The sequence below is a fragment of the Chiloscyllium plagiosum genome, chromosome 28 (genome assembly GCF_004010195.1).
Source record: "Chiloscyllium plagiosum isolate BGI_BamShark_2017 chromosome 28, ASM401019v2, whole genome shotgun sequence".
Lineage (NCBI taxonomy): Eukaryota > Metazoa > Chordata > Chondrichthyes > Orectolobiformes > Hemiscylliidae > Chiloscyllium > Chiloscyllium plagiosum.
This window is the reverse complement of record NC_057737.1, coordinates 41079702-41101238: the sequence shown is the minus strand read 5'-3', so window position 1 is coordinate 41101238 and position 21537 is coordinate 41079702. Positions and strand designations below refer to the sequence as shown.

The following is a 21537-nucleotide window of genomic DNA, read 5'->3' as shown; positions in this document are numbered from 1 at the left end:
CCTTGCATTTTGTTTTTTCCCCCTCAAAGCTTTATGAATTACATTTTTTGTGACTTTCCTGATTGCAGATAAATTATATTGAGACGGGAGAAAAATTCATATCAAGGCCATAATTGGAAATGTCTACAGCATCATAGACAACTGGTTTCCTCTGGGTGCTCCGGTTTCCTCCCACAATCCAAAAAAAAAATGTGCAGCTTAAGGTGAATTGGCCAAATTAAATTGCCCGTAGTGTTAGGTGTAGGGGAATGGGTCTGGGTGGGTTGTGCTTCGGCAGGTTGGTGTGGACTTGTTGGGCCGAAGGGCCTGTTTCCACACTAAGTAATCTAATCTAATCAAAAAAAAACTTCTTTTTTGTGGCAATTTATTGATAATTATTCACCATATTGAATACCATAAATACACAGGCAGTTGCTGTACATCAAAAAAAAAGTGATTTTCTCTCAGCATATCAGATTTTTCTGTATCTATAATGTGGAACATTTAACTTTGAAAGCGAGCAAGACATTACAACATCACTTAATGTAAAGGAGGCTAGTATCCATATTTCTGTTCTTGCCTCCTTCTGAACATTAAATGTAATTTATAATATCATAATCCAATTTCAAATAAAATTTTACCTGCTCCAGAAAAAAATCTTCAGATAGCAGACAAATTTTAAGGTTAGATATAGAAGGGAAGAGGTTACTCGAAGGGGAAAAAAAATTCAATTCCAATTAAATGAATCACCTTTCTCCATGTGTTAGGAATACTCTTTAAACAGTGTACTTTTGTTTTAATGGATCATCATCTTCCTTATTCGCTCCAATAAGATAAAACTGACCTATCCCTTACTGAATGCAGGAATGACGATGGGCAATTCCACAACATGACATCAGTCTTGTATTTGCAGCCCTGATGCTCTACTGCTCCCAGTGGCTTCCCAACTGAAAGTTAAAGGTTTTTCTGTAATCGGAGGGAAGCTAGAACCATCCTGCAGGCTTTGGGAGCTTTCCAGAAGAAGATGAAGAACAAACCCCTTGAGGAACTGGTGATACTGCACGGACCTGTGTGTCACAGTAATGTCAGTCGCTGAGCACAGCATCAACATAAAGCTCAAAGGAGCAACAAGACAAACCAACAACAAGATCTGAGCTATAAATGGTTAAAGTAAAGCAGCTTTAACCAAAAGGAGCCTTACAAGGCTACTCTGCTGCTATGGTTTATACAATTTACAAATATCAATCTCCACATCTTGAATCTGTAATAACAACTGGGTCACTGTTGTGCTGTGATATCAAACAAGTGAACAAACATTTCAAACTCTGAGCAGATAATCTGTAGGGACTGCACAAACACCCTGTAATTCTGGTGGGAGTGCAGTAGCTTCAGCTTAAAGTAGTAGCACCAGCATCTAAAAATACTGCAATTTCAATTTATAACAAATTAAATGAACGGCGATTGATCTGGAATGAAAACTATTTCTTCTCACAATATACATAGGGTGAATATTAATGTATCAAATCACTGGAACGCAACACAACCTGCAACTTCAATAGGAAAATGGGTGGCCTCTGTCAAATTCAGAAATGGTTACCATAAAGTCTTAGAAAAGATTAAAATTCAGAAGTTATTATACTATGCTTGTATTAAACTGTGGTAAATAAATGTGTCTCTACAGCCAGAGTTTAAAAAGTGTGGGGGTTTGGATTTTCTTTCCTGCTTCTTATCGACTGTTAACCATTAGTCCCCTTGTTGGAAGAAAAATGTAGACAAACCAGCAGAGGGCACTGCTGACCAAAATGATCACTGTTAGCATCAGGTCAGTCAACAGGAGTCTATTGTCTTTGCTCATTCAAGCCAAGCTGCAAGTATTTTCCAGCAGTCCTTTTTTTCACAGTCAGTTAAATTAGAGCTCCTTCACTCCAAGTGATGCTAAGACAAACTTCTCAGATTTTTTTTTGTTCTTAACCAAAAGTAGGTCTTCAGAATTATTGCAGTTCATGTCCAGTTGTGTTTGGAGCCATGAGGTTAGTGTAATATAACCGTCTAGCAATCTTCTCCACAGATGATGATTCTGGCTCCTGACCTAGATGCGGAAACTTACTTCCTTCCCATCAATGTGCTTTAGGCGCAGGTAAACATCTGTCCCGATGCCCTGCATAGACTGAATGTGGAGCGATCCACCCAGGTACTCAGCGTAAGCACGGGAGGTGGGCAGACCAAAGCCAAACCTGGACAAACAACAAAAGACAGTTTTAGTCCTGCAACCTGCTCAGAGAATCCATCAGGCACAAGACAGGACAACAAACCTAAACAGCAACAACCAAACACTTCTGGTAACTGCCTGAAGTGCCCTCCCCATCGTTTACAACGTTGCTCCATTGTTCGTTTTGAATATCATTAGAGATTGAAGTATCAGCTTAATCCAGAATCGTGCAGGTCGCTCTGCTATAGCGAGTGTTTCTTTAACATGAATTCACTGTCATGTGATTAAGAGGTGTCCCCAGTTCATCAAAATGCAAACTTTTAAAACGTGTTTGCTGTAATGCAGTTACATCACCAACATTAAGTGCTGTTTCTAAAGTGCGATTTTTCTATAACGTGGTATTGCACAAGAACACAACCATCACATTATAGATGAACTGATTGATTGTACTGCATTCGTCATCTGTTCATCCACATGCCCCTTTGATTCAGTCACTACCTAAAATATTAAATGATTGATTGGAAATTTGCTAACTGGTATCAGTTTGTTTTGAGTTAGTGGTTCATTTCGGGGTCAATAGCAACTAAAATGGTGGAAAGCACATCCCAGCAATGACCTTCGCACTGATATCAAATACTCAAAAAGCTGTAGCAAGAGGCTGTCTGATAACCACCAGGTCTCGATCAGTGTTTATTGTACACATCAGCCCCCTCCCGTTCCTTTTCACTCAACCTTTCTCCCTCATTTATCTGGTTACATGGTTTTCCTCAAACACAATCCACGTTCTAACCACTTCTGGGCAGTAACGTTGATCTGGAATTCCTGAATGAATTTAGTAATGACTAACATAGTTCCTGATTTAGCCTCCCTTGTAATCTTAAAGGTCTCAATCAAGCAGTTCTCTTATGCAGAATGGAGCCCAGAGATTGTTCAATCTTTTTGGAGAGATAGAAACCTCTTTTCTATCGTTCAGTCTTCAGTCCTTTGTATGGCCAGCAATATTGCTGTAGCGTACTGCATTCAGGGAGGCTTCTCATGCCCCATGAGAAAACAAAGGACACAAAGCAGGAGAGCTGTGGGAATAGGGTGTCCCAAAATGGACTTTGTAGGGTTGGGGAGAGCATCTATCTTCTAGATAGAATGAGGAATTTGCACACTCTCCCAGTGTTCGCATGGGTTTAGAGTTTCCTCCCACAGCCAAAGATGGACAGGTTAGATGGATTGACCTTGGTTAAAAACTTGGGACTTAGTGGGATCCTCTTCAGGAGAGTCAGTGCAGATTCGATGGGCCGAATGGCCTCTTTCAGTACTGTAGAGAGTCTATGATTAATTCCCCTCGAATGGGAGCTTCCAGAGCAGACCACTGGGTTGGGGATGTGTTTGTATGGATCAACTCCCACAGGAACACTGCCACCCTCACCAGCTCTCATTCCATAGCCCTAGTCTGAGTTGGGGTTGTGCCTCACTCCCCAACCCGTGGGGGAATAAGGTTGATGCTCACAGCAGTTAACCCACACTATATCACCTCGCCCCTTTAAACACAGACATCTGTCATAGCAACACCATGAACCAATCACCACTCATCAGGTTCAAGAACCAGCAGGATAAAAACTGTCATTTCCCAATAACTATACAGAATAGCTCCCTTATCATCCATAGAAATTGGAGGAAATGTATGATCATCAAGGTGAAGAGAAGTTGGAAGCTTCCCAAATTAACACAGGTAGAGTTGGACAAGGTGTAAGAGTCGAAACAGACAATGGCTTCCATTGGTGTGTGAGTGTAGCAATAGAATGAGCGAGTGTTACAGTAAAAGCTCACTTTTCAGGAATTCAGTCACAAATTTAAGTGATTTACAATTTCCCCTAGGAATCAATGTTAGAGCCAGAATTAGTTTTCTTCATGTATTTCTCAACCAGAGAAAGAAAATATGAAATCCTGAACTGTACAAGTGCAACACTGCATTCCCAAATGAAGTAACTTGCATAATAAAATATTAGGCCCAAGATTTTAATATAAGCAGTGTTTTAATGTACAATGCTGTTAGTGACTAGCTCCATCTATTGGTTGACATTCAAAGTTGAGAAGATTTGTAGCTCGGGTGCTCGTTGTTGTGGTTCTGTTCGTCGAGCTGGGAATTTGTGTTGCAGACATTTCATCCCCTGTCTAGGTGACATCCTCAGTCAGTGCTTGGGAGCTCCTGTGAAGCGCTTCTGTGATGTTTCCTCCGGCATTTATAGTGATTTGTATCTGCCGCTTCCGGTTGTCAGTTCCAGCTGTCCGCTGCAGTGGCCGGTATATTGGGTCCAGGTCGATGTGCTTATTGATTGATTGAATCTGTGGATCAGTGCCATGCCTCTAGGAAAACACTACATAGGACAAACAGGAAGACAGCTAACGATCCGCATCCATGAACACCAACTAGCCACGAAACGACACGACCAGCTATCCTTAGTAGCCACACACGCAGATAACAAGCAACATGAGTTCGACTGGGACAACACCTCTGTTTGGCTTGTCCTATAATAGTAGTGTTGTCCCAGTCAAATTCATGTTGCTTGTCATCTGCGTGTGTGGCTACTAAGGATAGCTAGTCGTGTTGTTTCGTGGCTAGTTGGTGTTCATGGATGCGGATCGTTAGCTGTGTTCCTGTTTGGATGAGTGCCATGCCTCTAGGAAAACACTACATAGGACACAGATTCAATCAATAAGCACATCGACCTGGACCCAATATACCGACCACTGCAGCGGACAGCTGGAACTGACAACTGGAAGCGGCAGATTCAAACCACCACAAATGCCGGAGGAAAGATCACAGAAGCGCTTCACGGGAGGCTCCCAAGCACTGAGGATGTCACCTCGACAGGGGACGAAATGTCTGCAACACAAATTCCCAGCTCGGTGAACAGAACTACACATTGGTTGACATTGGACAGTGTGGCTGGATTGGCAGAATTTCTTGCACTGAATGATCTCCTTAGTTCCATATTCCAATGTCTGGTATCAAGACTACCTCATACTAACTATAATCTAGTACTAGACAGTGCAAAGTCTCTGCCAGTGTGCAATTTAAACTGGATTTGTTTATTTACCTATTAAACCCAAGTCAGGCCTCTCTAACAGCCCATGGGGAATGAAGAATCCTGTTATTATCCTGGTCAGTCCTTACCCATGCATTGGCCCTGACTGGGGCCCACTGTTGACCGTGTGGCCGTAAAAAGAGTTCATTGTGGAATCCTGTGAGCTCTCCTCAGCCGTGGTGAAGTGATAATCTGTCACTTTGTCGATGATCTGGTGAGGAATCCCACCTCCACGATCCGAGATCCTGAAACAAAGGCGACAGGAGCAGGGTGAGGGTAACAGTATTGGGCCTTGCGCTCCCCTCTCTCTTGGTCAGTATCTGGCAACTGCAGACTCTTTCTGCAAAGGGCAACATTTGGCCAAAACTCTGAATAGCTTTTAATCACCAAAATCATTGTGAAAAGGTAAAGTTTTTCGAATCAATCCGAAGTGTATTGATCAGTCAGCTTACCACTCATGTGGTTCCCATCAGAGTGGTTGTTGAAATGAAAAATAAGAGCTAACAGCCTGAAAATCCAATCTTTTCAGTGACATGGATAATCCATAACAAAAAAACAACAGTGAACCCAGTCATAAATCAACCTGACTGCAACATTCAATAAAAAGGGGCTAACAGTGCAAGAGAGACCTGTTCCCCGCTCCCCGGCTCGGACCCGGCCTCCCCCGCTCTGCCTCTACCTGTGCTCTCTGAGAAACCAAATAAGATGGTGGGTTTTTTTGTGCAGGTGATGAACCAGTTAGTCAAATTAAGTTTTAAGAAACAACTTTAAAGTGCAGAGGAGGGAGAATGATTTCGGGAAGACTAAGAGGCTCTTGGGTTTACAAGGCTCAAGGCCTGCATCTGAAGTACCGGGTGAATAGAGCAGGGACATCAGGAAACCAGACTTACTGACCTTAAAGCAATGGCGAGGACACCTTTACAAACAGACCCTAAAGCATTCTCTCACACATAAGGAACTGAAACCACTTTTACTTTGTGATGATGAAAAGTCTAAAGTGGATTTCTGACAAAATTCTGACGGAAGGACATTTAAGTAACACCATTCCCGCCCTGCTGCCTCTCCTCTGTTTAAACAGATGCTCTCTACACAAGAACTCAATGGCCAGGAACTCTCAACCAGCTGGGGTCTTCAGGATCAGGATGGTTCACAGCAGGAAGGGCAGCCCTTGTCCTGTGTGCCAATACCAACATGACTAGGAACCCAAGTGGGCCAGCAGCAATGGCCAGATCAACTGACGGGGAAAGGGAATGGCCTCATTGAGGACGTACAGATTCCTGGGCATGTCTGATGGCTATCAGGTCCAAAAATGTTTTATATCCCACCACAAATGTTATTTGTCGCTTTCAAGTGGTGTACAGGTCGCTCTGCTGTAACGCACATTTTGTTAATGCAAATTCGCTATAACACGATTGAAGCATTGGGGTAACTATTTCTAAAGAGCAAGCTATTAAAGTGTGTATTGGGTATAATGGGATTCCGGACCCACTAGTTTTAGTGGGACTGCTAATACGTGATTCTCTTATGACTCAGGATTGCTACTAGTCCTCAAACTACATCATGTCAAAGTGGTCACTACACAGGAATCAAGAGAACTGCAATCACACACTGTGCCTGCATTGTGAATCACAGGTGGACAACCAGACAGACACGCACGTAAGCACGGATACACACACACAGACACGCACGGACGGACACGCACGGACACACACACAGACAGACACGCACGCAGGCACGTACGCATGCACACACAGACAGCCACGCATGCACACAGACAGACATGCATGCAGACACACTGGCACGCACACAGACAGGCAGACACGGACACGCATGCAGACAGGCAGACACTGACATGCACGCAGACAGGCACACGCATTCACGGACGCACACACAGACAGGCACGCACAGACACCGCACGCAGTCAGACACACACAGACAGGGATGGATGCATGGAACCGCATGCACACACAGACACGCGCACACAGACAGGCAGGCAGATGCTGAAAATGTGTTGCTGGAAAAGCGCAGGTCAGGCAGCATTCAAGGAGCAGGAGAATCGACATTTCGGGCATGAGCCTGAGGAAGGGCTCATGCCCGAAACATCAATTCTCCTGCTCCTTGGATTCTGCCTGACCTGCTGCACTTTTCCAGCAACACATTTTCAGCTCTGATCTCCAGCATCTGCAGTCCTCACTTTCTCCAGGCAGGCAAATGGGCAAGCATGCACAGACAGACAGGCATGCACAGACACGGACACAGACACGCACACAGGCAGGCAGACAGGCATGCATAGACACAGATGCGCGCACACACACAGGCATGTACAGACACGCACACAGACAAGCACGCATGCGCATGCACACACGGATGCGCAGACGTACACACAGACAGACAGGCATGCACGGACACGCACACAGACAGGTATGCACAGGGACAGCCACACAGACAGGCATGCACACATACACACGGACAGACACACAGACAGGCAAGCACGCACGCACATACATGGACAGACACACAGACAGGCACGCACATACGGACAGACACACAGGCAGGCACACGCAAGCGCTCACACACAGACAGACACACACACAGACAGGCACACACACAGACAGGGACACACACACGCACGCACACACACAGGCACACAGACGCAAACACAGGTGCGCGCACACACAGACAGACACACAGGTGCACACGCACAGACAGGCATACACGCACGCTCAGACACAGACAGGCACGCACACAGACAGACACAGACACGCGCGCACGTGGACAGACACAGACTGGTAGGCACGCGCGCATGTGGACAGACACAGACTGGTAGGCTCGCGTGCACACACGCACAGACAGGCACGCACACGGACGGACAGACACGCACACACACATGGACAGACACACGATAGGTATACATGCACAACACACGGACACAGACAGGTATGCACACACTGACAGACACGCACACATGCACAGACACACCGATACGTACGCACACAGAGACAAAATATTGTAGACAAATCCTATGTGCAGTTCTGTTACAAAACATTTAAGTTGGAAATTACAAACACAATCTGCTTAGGTTTACCTGATGAACACAGCTACAGTAGAAATCAATGTTTGCTTTCCAACTCTCACACGGCAGCTTTTACAGCTTTTACTGCCTAACAGCTCAGAGCTTGTAACTATTACCCTTCCAATGTGTTCCGGCAATGTCATCTCCATTGTTCTCACAGGTTGGCTGCCACTGCCCACTATATTAGGTGTGGACTTTCCCCAGTTACTGCAGCTCCTTGCCATCCTGCTTGCTAGATGCAGGATGTCAATGTGTCAAGTCAGCGCCTGTATCAGGAACAATTGTATCAGGGCTCCTTTGATCACTGACCAATCTGACTCTGCAATTACCAGCACAGTCCACAGGCAGGGACTGTGTTAATATTCAACAGCATATTTGTGGAGAGAAGTCTTGTTTAAGGGAAAGCAGTTTTCCATGGAAATTTATTCTCATTAGTCAAACATTTCCAAACCAAAATTGAGCACGTTCACCTCAACTTCTGTTTATACAGACAAAAAGAACACAAGACAATAAAATGGACAGATGAATAGGATTTACATCAACACAAAAGAATGGTTTTAAAACAATTATTCTTCCAAACCTTTTCTCTGAACCCCACCCCTCCAACCACAACAAGGATAGAACCCCCAGTCGTCACCTACCACCCCACCAACCTCCGGATATATCGTATCATCCTCCGCCATTTCCGCCACCTACAAATGGACCCTACCACCAGGGATATATTTCCCTCCTCACCCCTATCTGCTTTCTGTAAAGACCATTCCCTCTGTGACTACCTGGTCAGGTCCACGCCCCCCCGACAACCCACCCTCCCCTCCTGGCACCCTTCCCTGCCACTGCAGGAATTGCAAAACCTGTGCCCACACCTCCCCCCTCACCTCCATCCAAGGTCCCAAGGAGCCTTCCACATCCATCAACATTTCACTGGCTCTTCCACACGTTATTTATTGTATCCGTTGCTCTCGATGCGGTCTCCTCTACATTGGGGAGGTAAAAACAAGGACTGCAGATGCTGGAAACCAGATTCTAGATTAGAGTGGTGCTGGAAGAGCACAGCAGTTCAGGCAGCATCCGAGGAGCAGGATTCCTGATGAAGGGCTTTTTCCCGAAACGTTGGATTTTCCTGCTCCTCGGATGCTGCCTGACCTGCTGTGCATTTCCCACACCACAATCTTGACTCTGAGCTCCAGCATCTACAGTCCTCACTTTCGCCCGGTCTACGTGTATGTCTACCTCAGAGCGTTGGCGCAGGATTACAACTGTGAGAATCCACACTGGGCTCTATAGAGAGAGTGACGCTACCTTAGAGCTCTCAATCCTGATGTGACCTGGCAAAGGAGCCCTGACCCCACTTTGGGAAGCCATGTTATAGAAGGGTGTGTAGTAAATGAACTGATAACAAAGACAGACCTACAAAAGATGGAGCCAGAAGGCAACAATACCCCACAATTTTACAGATTATCTAAGGAACACAAACCAGACATATCCTGACCTATTGTGGCATTCCCAGGAACTCTGTCACATAAACTGACAAAAGCACTTCAACAAAACCTTAAACATCTTATCAGCAGACCCAAACACTTCATACAATCGTCACAGGAATTCCTAGACAACATCACGAGCACAAACTTAGACAAGGAAGAAGCGATGGTCTTATTTGATGTAAATAGCTACTTACATCAATTGACAAAACTTTAGCCAGAGTGACAATACCAACCTCCTGGACAAACAGAACAGACCACACAATGGGGAACCAATCAACAAGGACTGCATACTCAAACCATCGGGCCTGTGCTTGATGGTGTACTTCATATTCAGCAGCCAGATATATGAACAAGTTAACGGGCCACCGATGGGCTCACCCATCTTTAGGCTCATAGCAAGGACTAGAACAACAGCCCTCCCGCAAGTCGAACTCAAACTCTCACTTAGATATGTAGACAACATTTTTGTAATAACTAAGGGAAGAGATTGGGAGCACACACTGGGTTATCAACACCATGCTCGCAAGGATCAAAGTTATAAAAGATAGGAGGAAACTAACAACCATTCCTGAGAGTGATTGCAGAAAGCACACAGAACGGTGAATGCACCACAAAAGTGTACAGGAAAACTACACACACCGACCAGATCCTGACCTTCAACAGTAACCACCTGAACACATTCAACAGAAGCTGCATCAGGACCCTGTTCAAAAGGCCTACACCACACTGCAGCAGCCCTGACCTGTGACAAAGCCTTTGCCAAGAAAGGAAACCCCCACCACTTCATCTGCAGATGCCTAACAGACAAACAATGCAATGAGGACACGCCACAACCTAACTCATTAGCCACGCTAGCTTATATAAAAAAAATCTCTGAACTGACAGTCAGACATCTCTGCCCACTGGATTCATGACAGCCCATAAACCGACAGGCACACTCAGACAACACACTCACCAGGACAAAAGACCCTACCACCCATCATGTGCAAGGCTAACGTAATTGACAAGATTCCATGTAAAAGCTGCATGAAACACTATACAGGGCAAACAGGCAAACAAATAGCAATCCACACCCACGAAAACGAACCTGCCACTAGTAGTGCTTGGTCTTACTTGGAGAAATAAGCAGCTACAGGGAAGTCCCACTTATTTTGGTTCAGGGCAGGAAAACATGAGGTGATTTCCTTTGAGTTACTGGTGGGTCTCCAGGTTTCTCGGAGCAGCTCAGTAAAATGGTTTGATCAGTTTCCCTAAATTCTGATTGCCAGACTATTTTCGCCTGGTTTCATGGCAGGCAACTCCATCGCACTCTCAGTTAGTTCAGTGTAGTTTATAATTAGGGCAAAAGGTAAATTCTAAGGGAGAAAATATCCAGTCGGTCAGTCATTGGGAACAAACACAAAGGATGAAGGAAAATAAACAGTTGGTCAATGAAAGAGGGTTATTTTTCTTCTTTGGCAAGTCTAGAACCAGGCGACAGAGTTTTAAAAACAAGGTGGTGGGGCGGGGGTGTCACTTAAGTCCAAGATGAAGAGAAGTTCATTTATTTAAAGGGTTGTGAATCTTTGGAATTCTCTACCACAAAGAGAGCTGTGGAAGCATGGTCTTTGAGTATGTTGAAGGTAAAAGTTGAGAGATTCTGACTATCAAAAGGTTACAGGGTTATAGGGATGACATGAGCAAAAAAGGCAATGAAACGATTCCATCAGCCATGATCGCACTAAATGGTGGGGCACACTCAGTGGGCTGTATGGCCTACACCTGTGTAAGAGAAATTCCACCTAAACTGCGTGCGTGTGCATCCACACACGTCCCATGTGACAGTTAATGCTGTCTTAACAGCCAAGGCATTTTCCTAGCTGGAAGCAATTTCCCAAGATGCCTAACAGACAAACAATGCAATGAGGACATACCACAACCTAACTCATTAGCCACGCGGTGTTAAATGACTCAGTTTGGTTTCCTCAGTCTTCACTTCTCCAGCAAAATACAGGAGCCCCAACTCTCAATCTCTCCTCGCCATTCCAGTCACATCCTTAGAAATCAGCATCACCATTGCCTTGATTAGAGGAAGCAGGCAAGGCACAGCACGAGAGCTGTGGTCTAACCAGGCTTCACCACAACCTACTACTGTCACGGGTGAGAATGCCAAAGTTTGAGGTGCCCTACCCAATGCCAGGGTCAAGGAGATCACCTCAGGGCTGAAGGAGGAGGAGAGAGTCCAATAGGTGTTGCCCACGTTGGTACCAAAACCTTTGACAGGTGTAGAAATGAGGTTCTGCTAGAAAATCTTGAAGAGTTCGTGGTTAAATCCAAAAGCAGAATTTCCAAAGTAACAATCTCTAGATTGCTACCTGGGCCAGAGGCAAGGAGTTAAATGTGTGACGTGAGTGCAATGGGTTACAGTTCATAGGGCACTGCCACCACTACAGGGTAGAAGGGAGCTGTGCTAGTGGAAAGGCTTCACTTGACTCCCCCGCCAAGGACCAGTGTCCCGGCAAATCAAATCACTCTGGTTGTGGAGCCAATCTTCAACTACTTAAGACGGGGAGAGTTTGGGAGAAAGGAAATGTAGGATTATGTAGCAAGCAGTCACGCCAGCATTACAGGGGAGCTACTTGGATACTGATACCCAGAGTGGGACAGGAAGGTTTAGCATGTACAAACACAGAAAAAAGGTCAGAGGGGAAAGACAAAGAAAAAAGGTGAAGCTAATTGACTCTTTACCGGAATGTGTGCAATATTCAGAGCAAAATGAATGAATTCACAACACAAATACCAGGTTAGTGGTTATAATATTACAGCCATTACAGTCCCATGGGAGCAATGTAGTCTAAAAGCTGGAACTAAATATTCCAGAGTATGCAATGTTCCAGAAGAACAAGCAGGAAGGAAAGGGTGGTTGGTGCATAGTTGGTGCAGGATGGAATATGTACAAGAGCAAGGAATTATCTTGGATCAGAAGATGTAGGATTCACAGGGTGGAGGTAATAAAAGGTGCAAAATGACACCAAAGTCAGTGGTGGGTAAGTAGTTGGAGGAGGTTCTGAGGGACAGGATTTACATGCATTTGGAAAAACAATGACTGATTAGGGATAGTCAGCATGGCTTTTTTGCATGGGAAATTGTGTTTCACTAACTTGAGTTTTTTTTGGAGGAAGTGACAAAAAAAGATCAATGAAGGCAGAGGAGTAGACATTGTCAATAGGGACTTTAGCAAAACAGTCAACAAGGTTTTGCATGGTAAATTGGTTAGCAAAGTTAGATCACATGGAATGCAGGGAGAGCTAGTCATTTGGATACTAAATTGCCTTGAAGGTAGGAGACAGAGTGGTGGTGGAAGTTCATTTTCAGACTGGAGGCCTGTGACCAATGGTGTGTCGCAAGGATCGGTGCTGGGCCCACTGCTTTTCATCATTTATGTAAATGATTTGGATGTGAATGCAGTGGGTATGGTTAGTAAGTCTGCAGATGACACCAAGATCGATGGTACAGCGGACAGTGAAGAAAATTACCTCAGAGTACAATGGGATCTTGATTGAATGAGCTAAATGGGCCGAGCAGTGGCAGATGGAGTTTAAATTAGATAAATGTGAGGTGCTGCATTTAGGAAAAGCAAATCAGGGCAAGATTGATACAGTTAATGGTAGGGTCCTTGGGACTTTTGCTGAACAGAGAGACCTTGGAGTGCAGGTTCATAGCTCCTTGAAAGTGGAATCGCAGATAGACAGGCTAGTGAAGGTGGCATTTGGTACGCTTTCCTTTATTGGTTAGAGCATAGAGTATAGTAGTTGGGCTGTACAGGACAGTGGTTAGGCCACTTTTGGAATACTGCATTCAATTCTGCTCTCTCTGCTATAGGTAAATTTGAACGGGTTCAGAAAAGATTTACAAAAATGTTGGTGAGATTGGAGGGCTTGAGCTTAAGGGAGAGACTGAATCAGCTGGGGCTGTTTTCCCTGGAGCGTTGGAGGCTGAGGAATGACCTAATAGAGGATTACAAAATCATGAAGGGCATGCATAGGGTAAATAGACAAGGTCTTTTCCCTGGGGTGGGGGAGTCCAGAACTAGAAGGCATGGATTTAAGGTGAGAGGGAAAAGATTTAAAAGGAACCTAAGGGGCAACCTTTTCATGCAGAGGATGCTGCGTGTATGGAACAGGCTGCCAGAGGAAGTGGTGGAAGCTGGTACAATTACAGCATTTGAAAGGCATCTGGATGGGTATAAGAATAGGAAGGGTTTGGAGGGGTATGGGCCAGATTAGGATATTTGGTCAACACAGATGACAAGTTGGACTGAACAGTCTATTTCCATGCTGTATGACTCCATGTTGAACAAGCAGTCAGATAGCTTAGCAACAGCTGAGGGTGGGACTGGTGACGTCTGAAATATTTTGGTAAGTTAAGTCTGTATCATACTCCACAAACATTTGTGGTCTGAATTTCGCTTACTCATGCATCAGGTTTCAGAACCCCTGGCAGCAATCTGTACTGACACGAGGTTTTCGGGAAATGAAGACAGCTGGCCACAAACAAAATGTCTACTGGGTGATAGAAAAAAACAACTGGATTTTACATAAGGCTTTGTATCCATGAGGTCTGGAACCAAATCATTGCCAACGTTGGAATGAAACTCACTATTGTAATGAGGGAAATGCTCAGACTGAGCAACCAGGAACAATAGGATACATAACCAGACTGATCTTGGCTGAGGAGCAAAGGTTGCTTAGCAGACTGATGAATAAGAAAGGGATTGGATTTGTACTATAGACCCCCCCCCCCACAGTCAGCAGGAAATTGAGAAGTAAATTTGTAGAGATCTCAATTATCTGTAAGAATAAGAGAGTTTAGTGTTAGGGGATTTTAACTTTCCAAACTCAGACTCTGACCGCCATAGACTTGGATGGAGAGGAATTTAGGAAGTGTACACAAGGAAAATTTCTTATTCAGTATGTGAACGCACATACTAGAGAATGAGCAAAATTTAATCACCTCTTGGGAAATAAGGCACGGTAACTAACTGAGGTGTCAGTGGGGGAGCATTTTGGGGCCAGCAGAAATAATTCTATTAGTTTTAATATAGTTATGGAGAAGGATAGACCTCATTGAAAAGTCAAAACTCTAAATTGGATGAAGGCCGATTTTGATGGTATTAGGCAAGAACTTTCAGAAGTTGACCGGGGGGGGGGGGGGGGGGGGGGTGATATTAGGAGGTAAAGGATCAGTGGGAATCCCTCAAAAATGAAAGACTCCAGAGACTGTATGCTCCTGTTAGGGCATAGGACAAGGCTAGGATCTGTAGGGGTAGCTGAGTGACTACAGAAATCGAGGCTCTGATCAATAAAAAGGAAGCATGTATCAGGTATAAATAGCAGAGATCAAGTGAATCCGTTGAACAATATAAGGGCAGTAGGAGTAAAGTCAAGAGGGAAACCTGAAGGGCAAAAAGGGAACTGGAGACAGCTTTGACAGATAGGGTTAAGGAGAATCCAAAGGGACTCTGCCAATATATTAATGGACATAAGAAGCAACCCGGGAGAGATTAGGGCTCCTGGAAGATCAGCAAGGTCACCTGTGTGTGGAACTGCAGGAGATGGGTGAAATACTAAAGGAGTATTTCACATCAGTGTTTACTGTGGAAACGGATATGGAAGCGAGAGAACGTGGGGAACTAAAGAGTGATATCTTGAAAAGTGTCCACATTACAGAGGTGGTGGTGCTGGACGTCTTAAAACGCAAAAGGGTGGACAAAACCCTGGGACTAGAACTTTATGGAAACCTAGGGAAGTGATTGCTGGGCCCCTGCTGACATATTTACATCATTGGTGGCCACAGGTGAGGTGTAGGAAGACTGGAGGTTGGCTAACGTGGTGCTATTATTTAAGAAAGGTGGTAAGGAAAAGCCAGGTAACAGTGGAATAATCAGCCTGACATCAATGATGGGCAAGCTGTTGGAGGTAGTCCTGAGGGACAGGATTTACATGTATTTGAAAAGGCAAGATCTGTTAGGGATAGTCAGCATGGCTTTTTGTGTGGGAAATCATGTCTCACAAACGTAGAGTCATAGAGATGTACAGCATGGAAATAGACCCTTCAATCCAACTCGTCCATGCAGACCAGATATCCTAAATTAATCTCGTCCCATTTGCCAGCACTTGGCTCATATCCTTCTAAACCCTTCCTATTCATATAGCCATCCAGATGCCTTGTAAATGCTGCAATTGTACCAGCCTCCACCACTTCCTCTGGCAGCTCATTCCATACACCCACCACGTGAAAAGGTTGCCCCTTAGATCTCTTTTATACCTTTCCCCCCCTCACCCTATGCCCTCAAGTTCTTGACTTCCCCACCCCAGGGAAAAGACTTTGTCGTCTATTTATCCTATCCATGCCCCTCTTGATTTTATACACGTCTATAAGGTCACCCCTCAGCCTCCAACACTCCAGGGAAAACAGCCCCAGCCTATTAAACCTCACCCAATAGCTCAAATCCTCTAACCCCGACAACAACCTTGTAAATCTTTTCTGAACCCTTTCAAGTTTCACAATCCTTGATGTCGTTTTTTGAAGACGAGATGAAGAAGATTGATGAAAGCAGAGTAGAGGACGTTGTCTACATGGACAACAGTAAGGCATTTGACAAAGCTCTGACTGGTTGGTAAGGTTAGATCATATGGAATACAGGGAGAACTAATCCTTTGGATAAGAAATTGGATCGAAGGTAGGAGACAGAGGGTGCTGGTGGAGAGTTGCTTTTCGGACTGGAGGCCTGTGACCAGTGGAGTACCATAAAGATCGGTGCTGGGTCCACAGCTTTTTGTCATTTATATAAAAATGATTTGGATGTGAATATAGGGAGGTTGAGTTAGTAAGTTTGCAGATGACACCAAAAACGGTGGGTAATGGACAGAGAAGAAGGTTATATCAGAGTACAATGGGATCTTGATCAGATGAGTCAATGGAGTTTAATTTAGATAAATGAGAGTTGCTGCATTTTGGAAAGGCAAATCAGGGCAGGACTTATACACTTAATGGTAAGGTCCTGGGGCATGTTGCCAAACAAAGAGACCTTAGAGTGCAGGTTCATAGCTCCTTGAAAGTGGAGTTGCAGATAGACAGAGTAGTGAAGGCAGCATTTAGTATGCTTGCCTTCACTGGTCAGTGCATTGAGTATCAGAGTTAGGAGGTCATATTACAGCAGTACAGGACATTGGTTCAGCCACTTTTGGAATACTGCGTTCAATTCTAGTCTCACTGTTATCGGAAGGATGTTGTGAAACTTGAAAGGGCTCAGAAAAGATTTACAAGGATGTTGCCAGGGTGGGAGGGTTTGAGCTATAGGGAGAGGCTGAATAGACTGTGGCTGTTTTCCCTGGAGCATCAGAGACTGAGGGGTGACCAGAGAGGTTCATAAAATCATGAGGGGCATGGAGAGGGTGAAAAACAAATGTCCACAAGTTGGACCGGAGGGTCTGTTTCCATGTTGTACATCTCTATGACTCTTTTCCCCAGGGTAGGTCAGTCCAAAGCAAAAGGGCATAGGTGTAAAGGTGAGACAGAGAAAAGATATAAAAAGGGACTTAAGGGGCAACTTTTTCACACACAGTGGCACATCGACAGAATGAGATGCCAGAGGATGTGGTGGAGCCTTGTACAATTGCAGCATTTAAAAGGCATCTGGATATGGGCCAAATGCTGGCAAATGGGACTAGGTTAATTTAGGGTGTCTGGTTGGCATGGACAAGTTGGACTGAAGGGCCTGTTTGTGTGCTGTACAGCTCTGTGACTCTATGACCAGGGAGACTCGAGTGTGATATGCGGACAGAATGCTGGCAGGAGAAAGTGTGGACTGCAGATGCCAGAGAGTCAAAGTCAAGAAGTGTGGCACTGGAAAAGTACAACAGGTCAGGCAGCATCCGAGGAGCAGGAGAGTGAACATTTCGGGCATAAGCACTTCATCAGGACTGGCTCAGGGCAAGAATGTCACTCTCTTGCTCCTCAGATGCTGCCTGCCCTGCTGTGCTTTTCCAGGGCCACACTTTTCGACAAAGTGCTGGCAGTTTGGCAAGTCAAGGAATTAGGGGAGGAAGGAATGTGAATGTAATTTTGCTTTGCTATTTCCACTTTATCAACCTCTAGGAATTTGGTCTTACTCCGCCACAAGTGAAGAAGCTGGTTATTTGACGAGTACCAAGTGGTTAACATTTATCCTGTTCCTAAGATTTAAAATTGTAAAGGAACTGATGGCAGAGTTAATAAAATACACCAGGAAAAGAAAACAAATCATTGAATACATCATTAGGTAGTTAATTCAAACAGAACAAGCTGACAGAAGAGGTGAGGTGTCACAGCTGCTGCATGTGGGGGCTCCTGGATGCCAGTGTGACCTACAATAAACACAACTACAGTAAGTGCTTATAGCTTGACAGCATTGGCTCAGAGCTGCAGGCTGACCTACAATATATCGGGGGGGGGGGGGGGGGGGGGGGGAAGATGTTTTGTACTGGGGAGGTACTCACACCCCCTTAGGATAGGGTCTGTGATTTGCAACTGCCCTACAGGCTTCAATGTCTCTCTGCTCATTGGATGAGAGGGGGCTGCGTTGTGGATGAGCTAGCTGAATCGGATTAACTTTGTGTCCCACAGTGTCAAGACAGAGTAGAAATGAGGAATGTAGGAGTTGTAGGGCACAGGCATTCTTTCTGCAGAAAAATGCTAAATCCACAAGATCTGGCCGCTGTCAGGGTTCTAGAGAATCTGCTCAGGGGTGAAGAGGAACTTGCAGTCAAAGGGAGAGGACTCTCATTATAATCCACATTGATAACCAATGATGGGGCAAGAGATTCTGTATTGTCAGCATGAGGAGCTAGGCATTAAATTAACAATCAGAACCTTAAAGGCATTAATCTCGGAGTTATTACCCGAGTCATGTGCAAACTAGAAGGTGGCAGATTAGAGAAGTGAACGTGTGGTTCAATGACCGGTGAGAAAAAAATGGGATCATATCATGAAGCACCGGTAGCAGTAGTGGGAAATACAGCAGCTTTACCATTAGGACAATCTATATCTGAACGATGTTTCAGCAAGCTGCATAAACAGGAAAGTAGACAGGCTTTCAAATTAATTACCATGGAAAGGGATCAAATTTGTTAACTCTGGTAAAAACAAGAGTAGAGAGACAAGGCAAGAGAGAAACTTATAGTTAGTATGGAAACTATAAACTATTTCATACCTTTGTTTATGTCATACCCCTGCTCTGCTTCCACTAGTGCTTCCATAATGCACGCGTGGAATACACAGCAGACATAGCTTTCTTCAGGATAAGTAGCACAGAAAGTGCCTTTTGGCCCACCCAGTACATGGAATTTATTGTTCTGTTCTTCACCAGCATCCCCTCAACGTTCCTTATCTAAAATTTACCAACCTAACTATCCACCCGCTTGTGTCTGTTGGCAGGCCACTAGCCATTCTATATATCCACTCCATCAAAACTCTTCCTAAAATCTTCCAAACAGCAGTTCGAAGGTGAAGCTCACCACCACCTTCTCAAAGACAGTTAGGAACGAGGCAGCAAATACTGGACCAAGCCACAAAGCTGACATCCTGTGAAGCAACTTTAAGAAAACAAATCTCTTTCCTGATGTGCATACCATGTAGTTTTGAAATCAATTACATAAATCTCTGTACTGTCTCCAATACCTCTTTTATTGTTATGTAATAGAATCTAGAATTGCACACAATATTTCAGGAGGTGTAACGAGTTTCACCAGAGGTTTAAATTAGAATTTGGATTTTTTTGTATTTATGGCCTTGTTAATGTGCAGGGTAACTTTATGTGATTTATGTATTTGTACTCAGATGCCTATTTTCCTCTATCCTACCTAGACTTGTACCTGCCAAGTAATCTCCCCATTTTATCAAAACATATTACCTCATGTTTAATCGGTGTTCAAACTTTGTTTGCCAATTTGGTTTATAATTCTTTCATGGGATGTGAGGCAGCATGACCTGCATTTACTGTCTACCCGCATGCCCTTTGCTCGTCCATTTCAGAGGGCAGTTCAAAGTTAGCTCCATTGTTAAGAGTCTGGAGTCACGTGTAGGCCAGACCGGGTAAGCACAGTAACTTTCCTTCCCTACAAGGACATTATCAACACACCACTGGGTGAAACAGTGACTGCTGCCGGAATTACAGCCAGACACTTGCGAGTGAAGGTGGGGAGAGCACTGGCTGACAGAGGGATTGGCAGCAAGGGCATGTCAATTCACAGCCTCCATCTTCAAGATCGGTCGTTCCCTCAATCAGGCACTGACTGCGCTTCAACGAGGATTACTCCACCACCCGGATCCTGTAAGCAAGCACGCCAGTCACAAATCTGCCAGCTGGAAGGGATGGGAGCTGGGCTTTCGTGTACCATCCCAGCAGCAGCAGTAACTAGCACTTCTAGGAACAAGCAGACCCTTACAGCTGACTGTCAGACACAACATCACTCACAGAGCAGGCAAACAGCTGACACAGATAATCACCGCACTCAGTTTGCCCACTGCTTCTCCCACAGTTAGTCCACAGTAACTGGGGCTAAGAATAATTAGTAAACTACATAGTTCACACAAGAATAACAACACTTCAAAACAAAAAATTATCCACATCAGGGGAGAAGGTCATCAGCTCGAAAGAGGCAAACAAGTGAAAAAAAAAACAGGAAATGGCGATTTACCGGATAATGAAATCAATATCATTGTTGGCAATGGTGACCACAATGTCAGGGACATTGTACGGTGTGTCAAGGTGACTTTCCATCGTCGCTCTGTGAAAGGAGAGAGAAAAGCAATCAATCAAATCCCACAGAGGATACACACTGACCTGCACATTCACCCAGTCAGATCAGGCATGAACAATTTCATTCTAAAACCATGCGATTCAGAATGACAGTAAAGATTCAAATCCATCACCCCATTGAGGGGTTTCTACAGGATATTTGGTATCTGTTAGAGAGTTCCAGGGACTAGCTGTCAAATCAGAAACCACAGAATTGTGAACAAAATGGTTTACAAATCTAGCTTTGGCTAAACCACCCATGGTAATACAATACTGCACAGGTTTCCCATCGCCATTGTACAAAAACAATTGACAAGGGTGGTACCAAAACTGAGAAGATACAACTGTCTGGACAAACTGAACAGTTGAAAGTGTTACCTTACCTCAGTCACTTCCTAGAGAAAATCTGGTATATCTTTTTAAAATTATGAAAGGGCAAGTGTAGACTTAAAGAAAATAGTTCTATTTAGGAGAATCCAAAACTACAGGTCATAAGTTACAGGCACTAAAAGCAAAAGGAAGTTAACATTTAATTTTCATTTATATAACATTAACACAATAAAAAAGGATTCCAAGGTATTTCACAGCAACATTAAAAATTAAAATTGAATCATATTAAGAAATTTTACATCTGAAAGCAAAAGAATCATCAGGAGACCCAAGACCTGAAGCTAAGAGACAGACAGACAGACAGACAGACAGACAGACAAAGAGGGAAAGGAGGAAAGAGAGAGAGGAAAAATGACAGTGGGACAGAGAGAGAGAGGGAGAAAATGACAGTGAGGCAGAGAAAAAAGGGGGAAAGAGACACACACAGAGAGAGAGAGACACACACAGAGAGAGAGAGAGACACACAGAGAGAGAGAGAGACACACAGAGAGAGAGAGAGACAC

General features: G+C 44.5%; 1 protein-coding gene across 3 annotated transcripts in view; it reads right to left on the bottom strand.

Moving 5' to 3' along the window:
• Window positions 1–347: 347 nt before the first annotated feature.
• Window positions 348–21537, bottom strand: part of bckdk (branched chain ketoacid dehydrogenase kinase) — a 59580-nt gene continuing 38390 nt past the window's right edge. For all 3 annotated transcript variants that reach the window (XM_043718755.1, XM_043718757.1, XM_043718756.1), the window contains 3 exons: window positions 20544–20633; window positions 5358–5513; window positions 348–2213 (listed from right to left, as the gene is read on the bottom strand). In XM_043718755.1, coding sequence (XP_043574690.1) covers window positions 2069–2213; window positions 5358–5513; window positions 20544–20633 — 391 coding nt within the window. In that variant the 3' untranslated portion in view covers window positions 348–2068. The remainder of the gene's footprint in view (window positions 2214–5357; window positions 5514–20543; window positions 20634–21537) is intronic.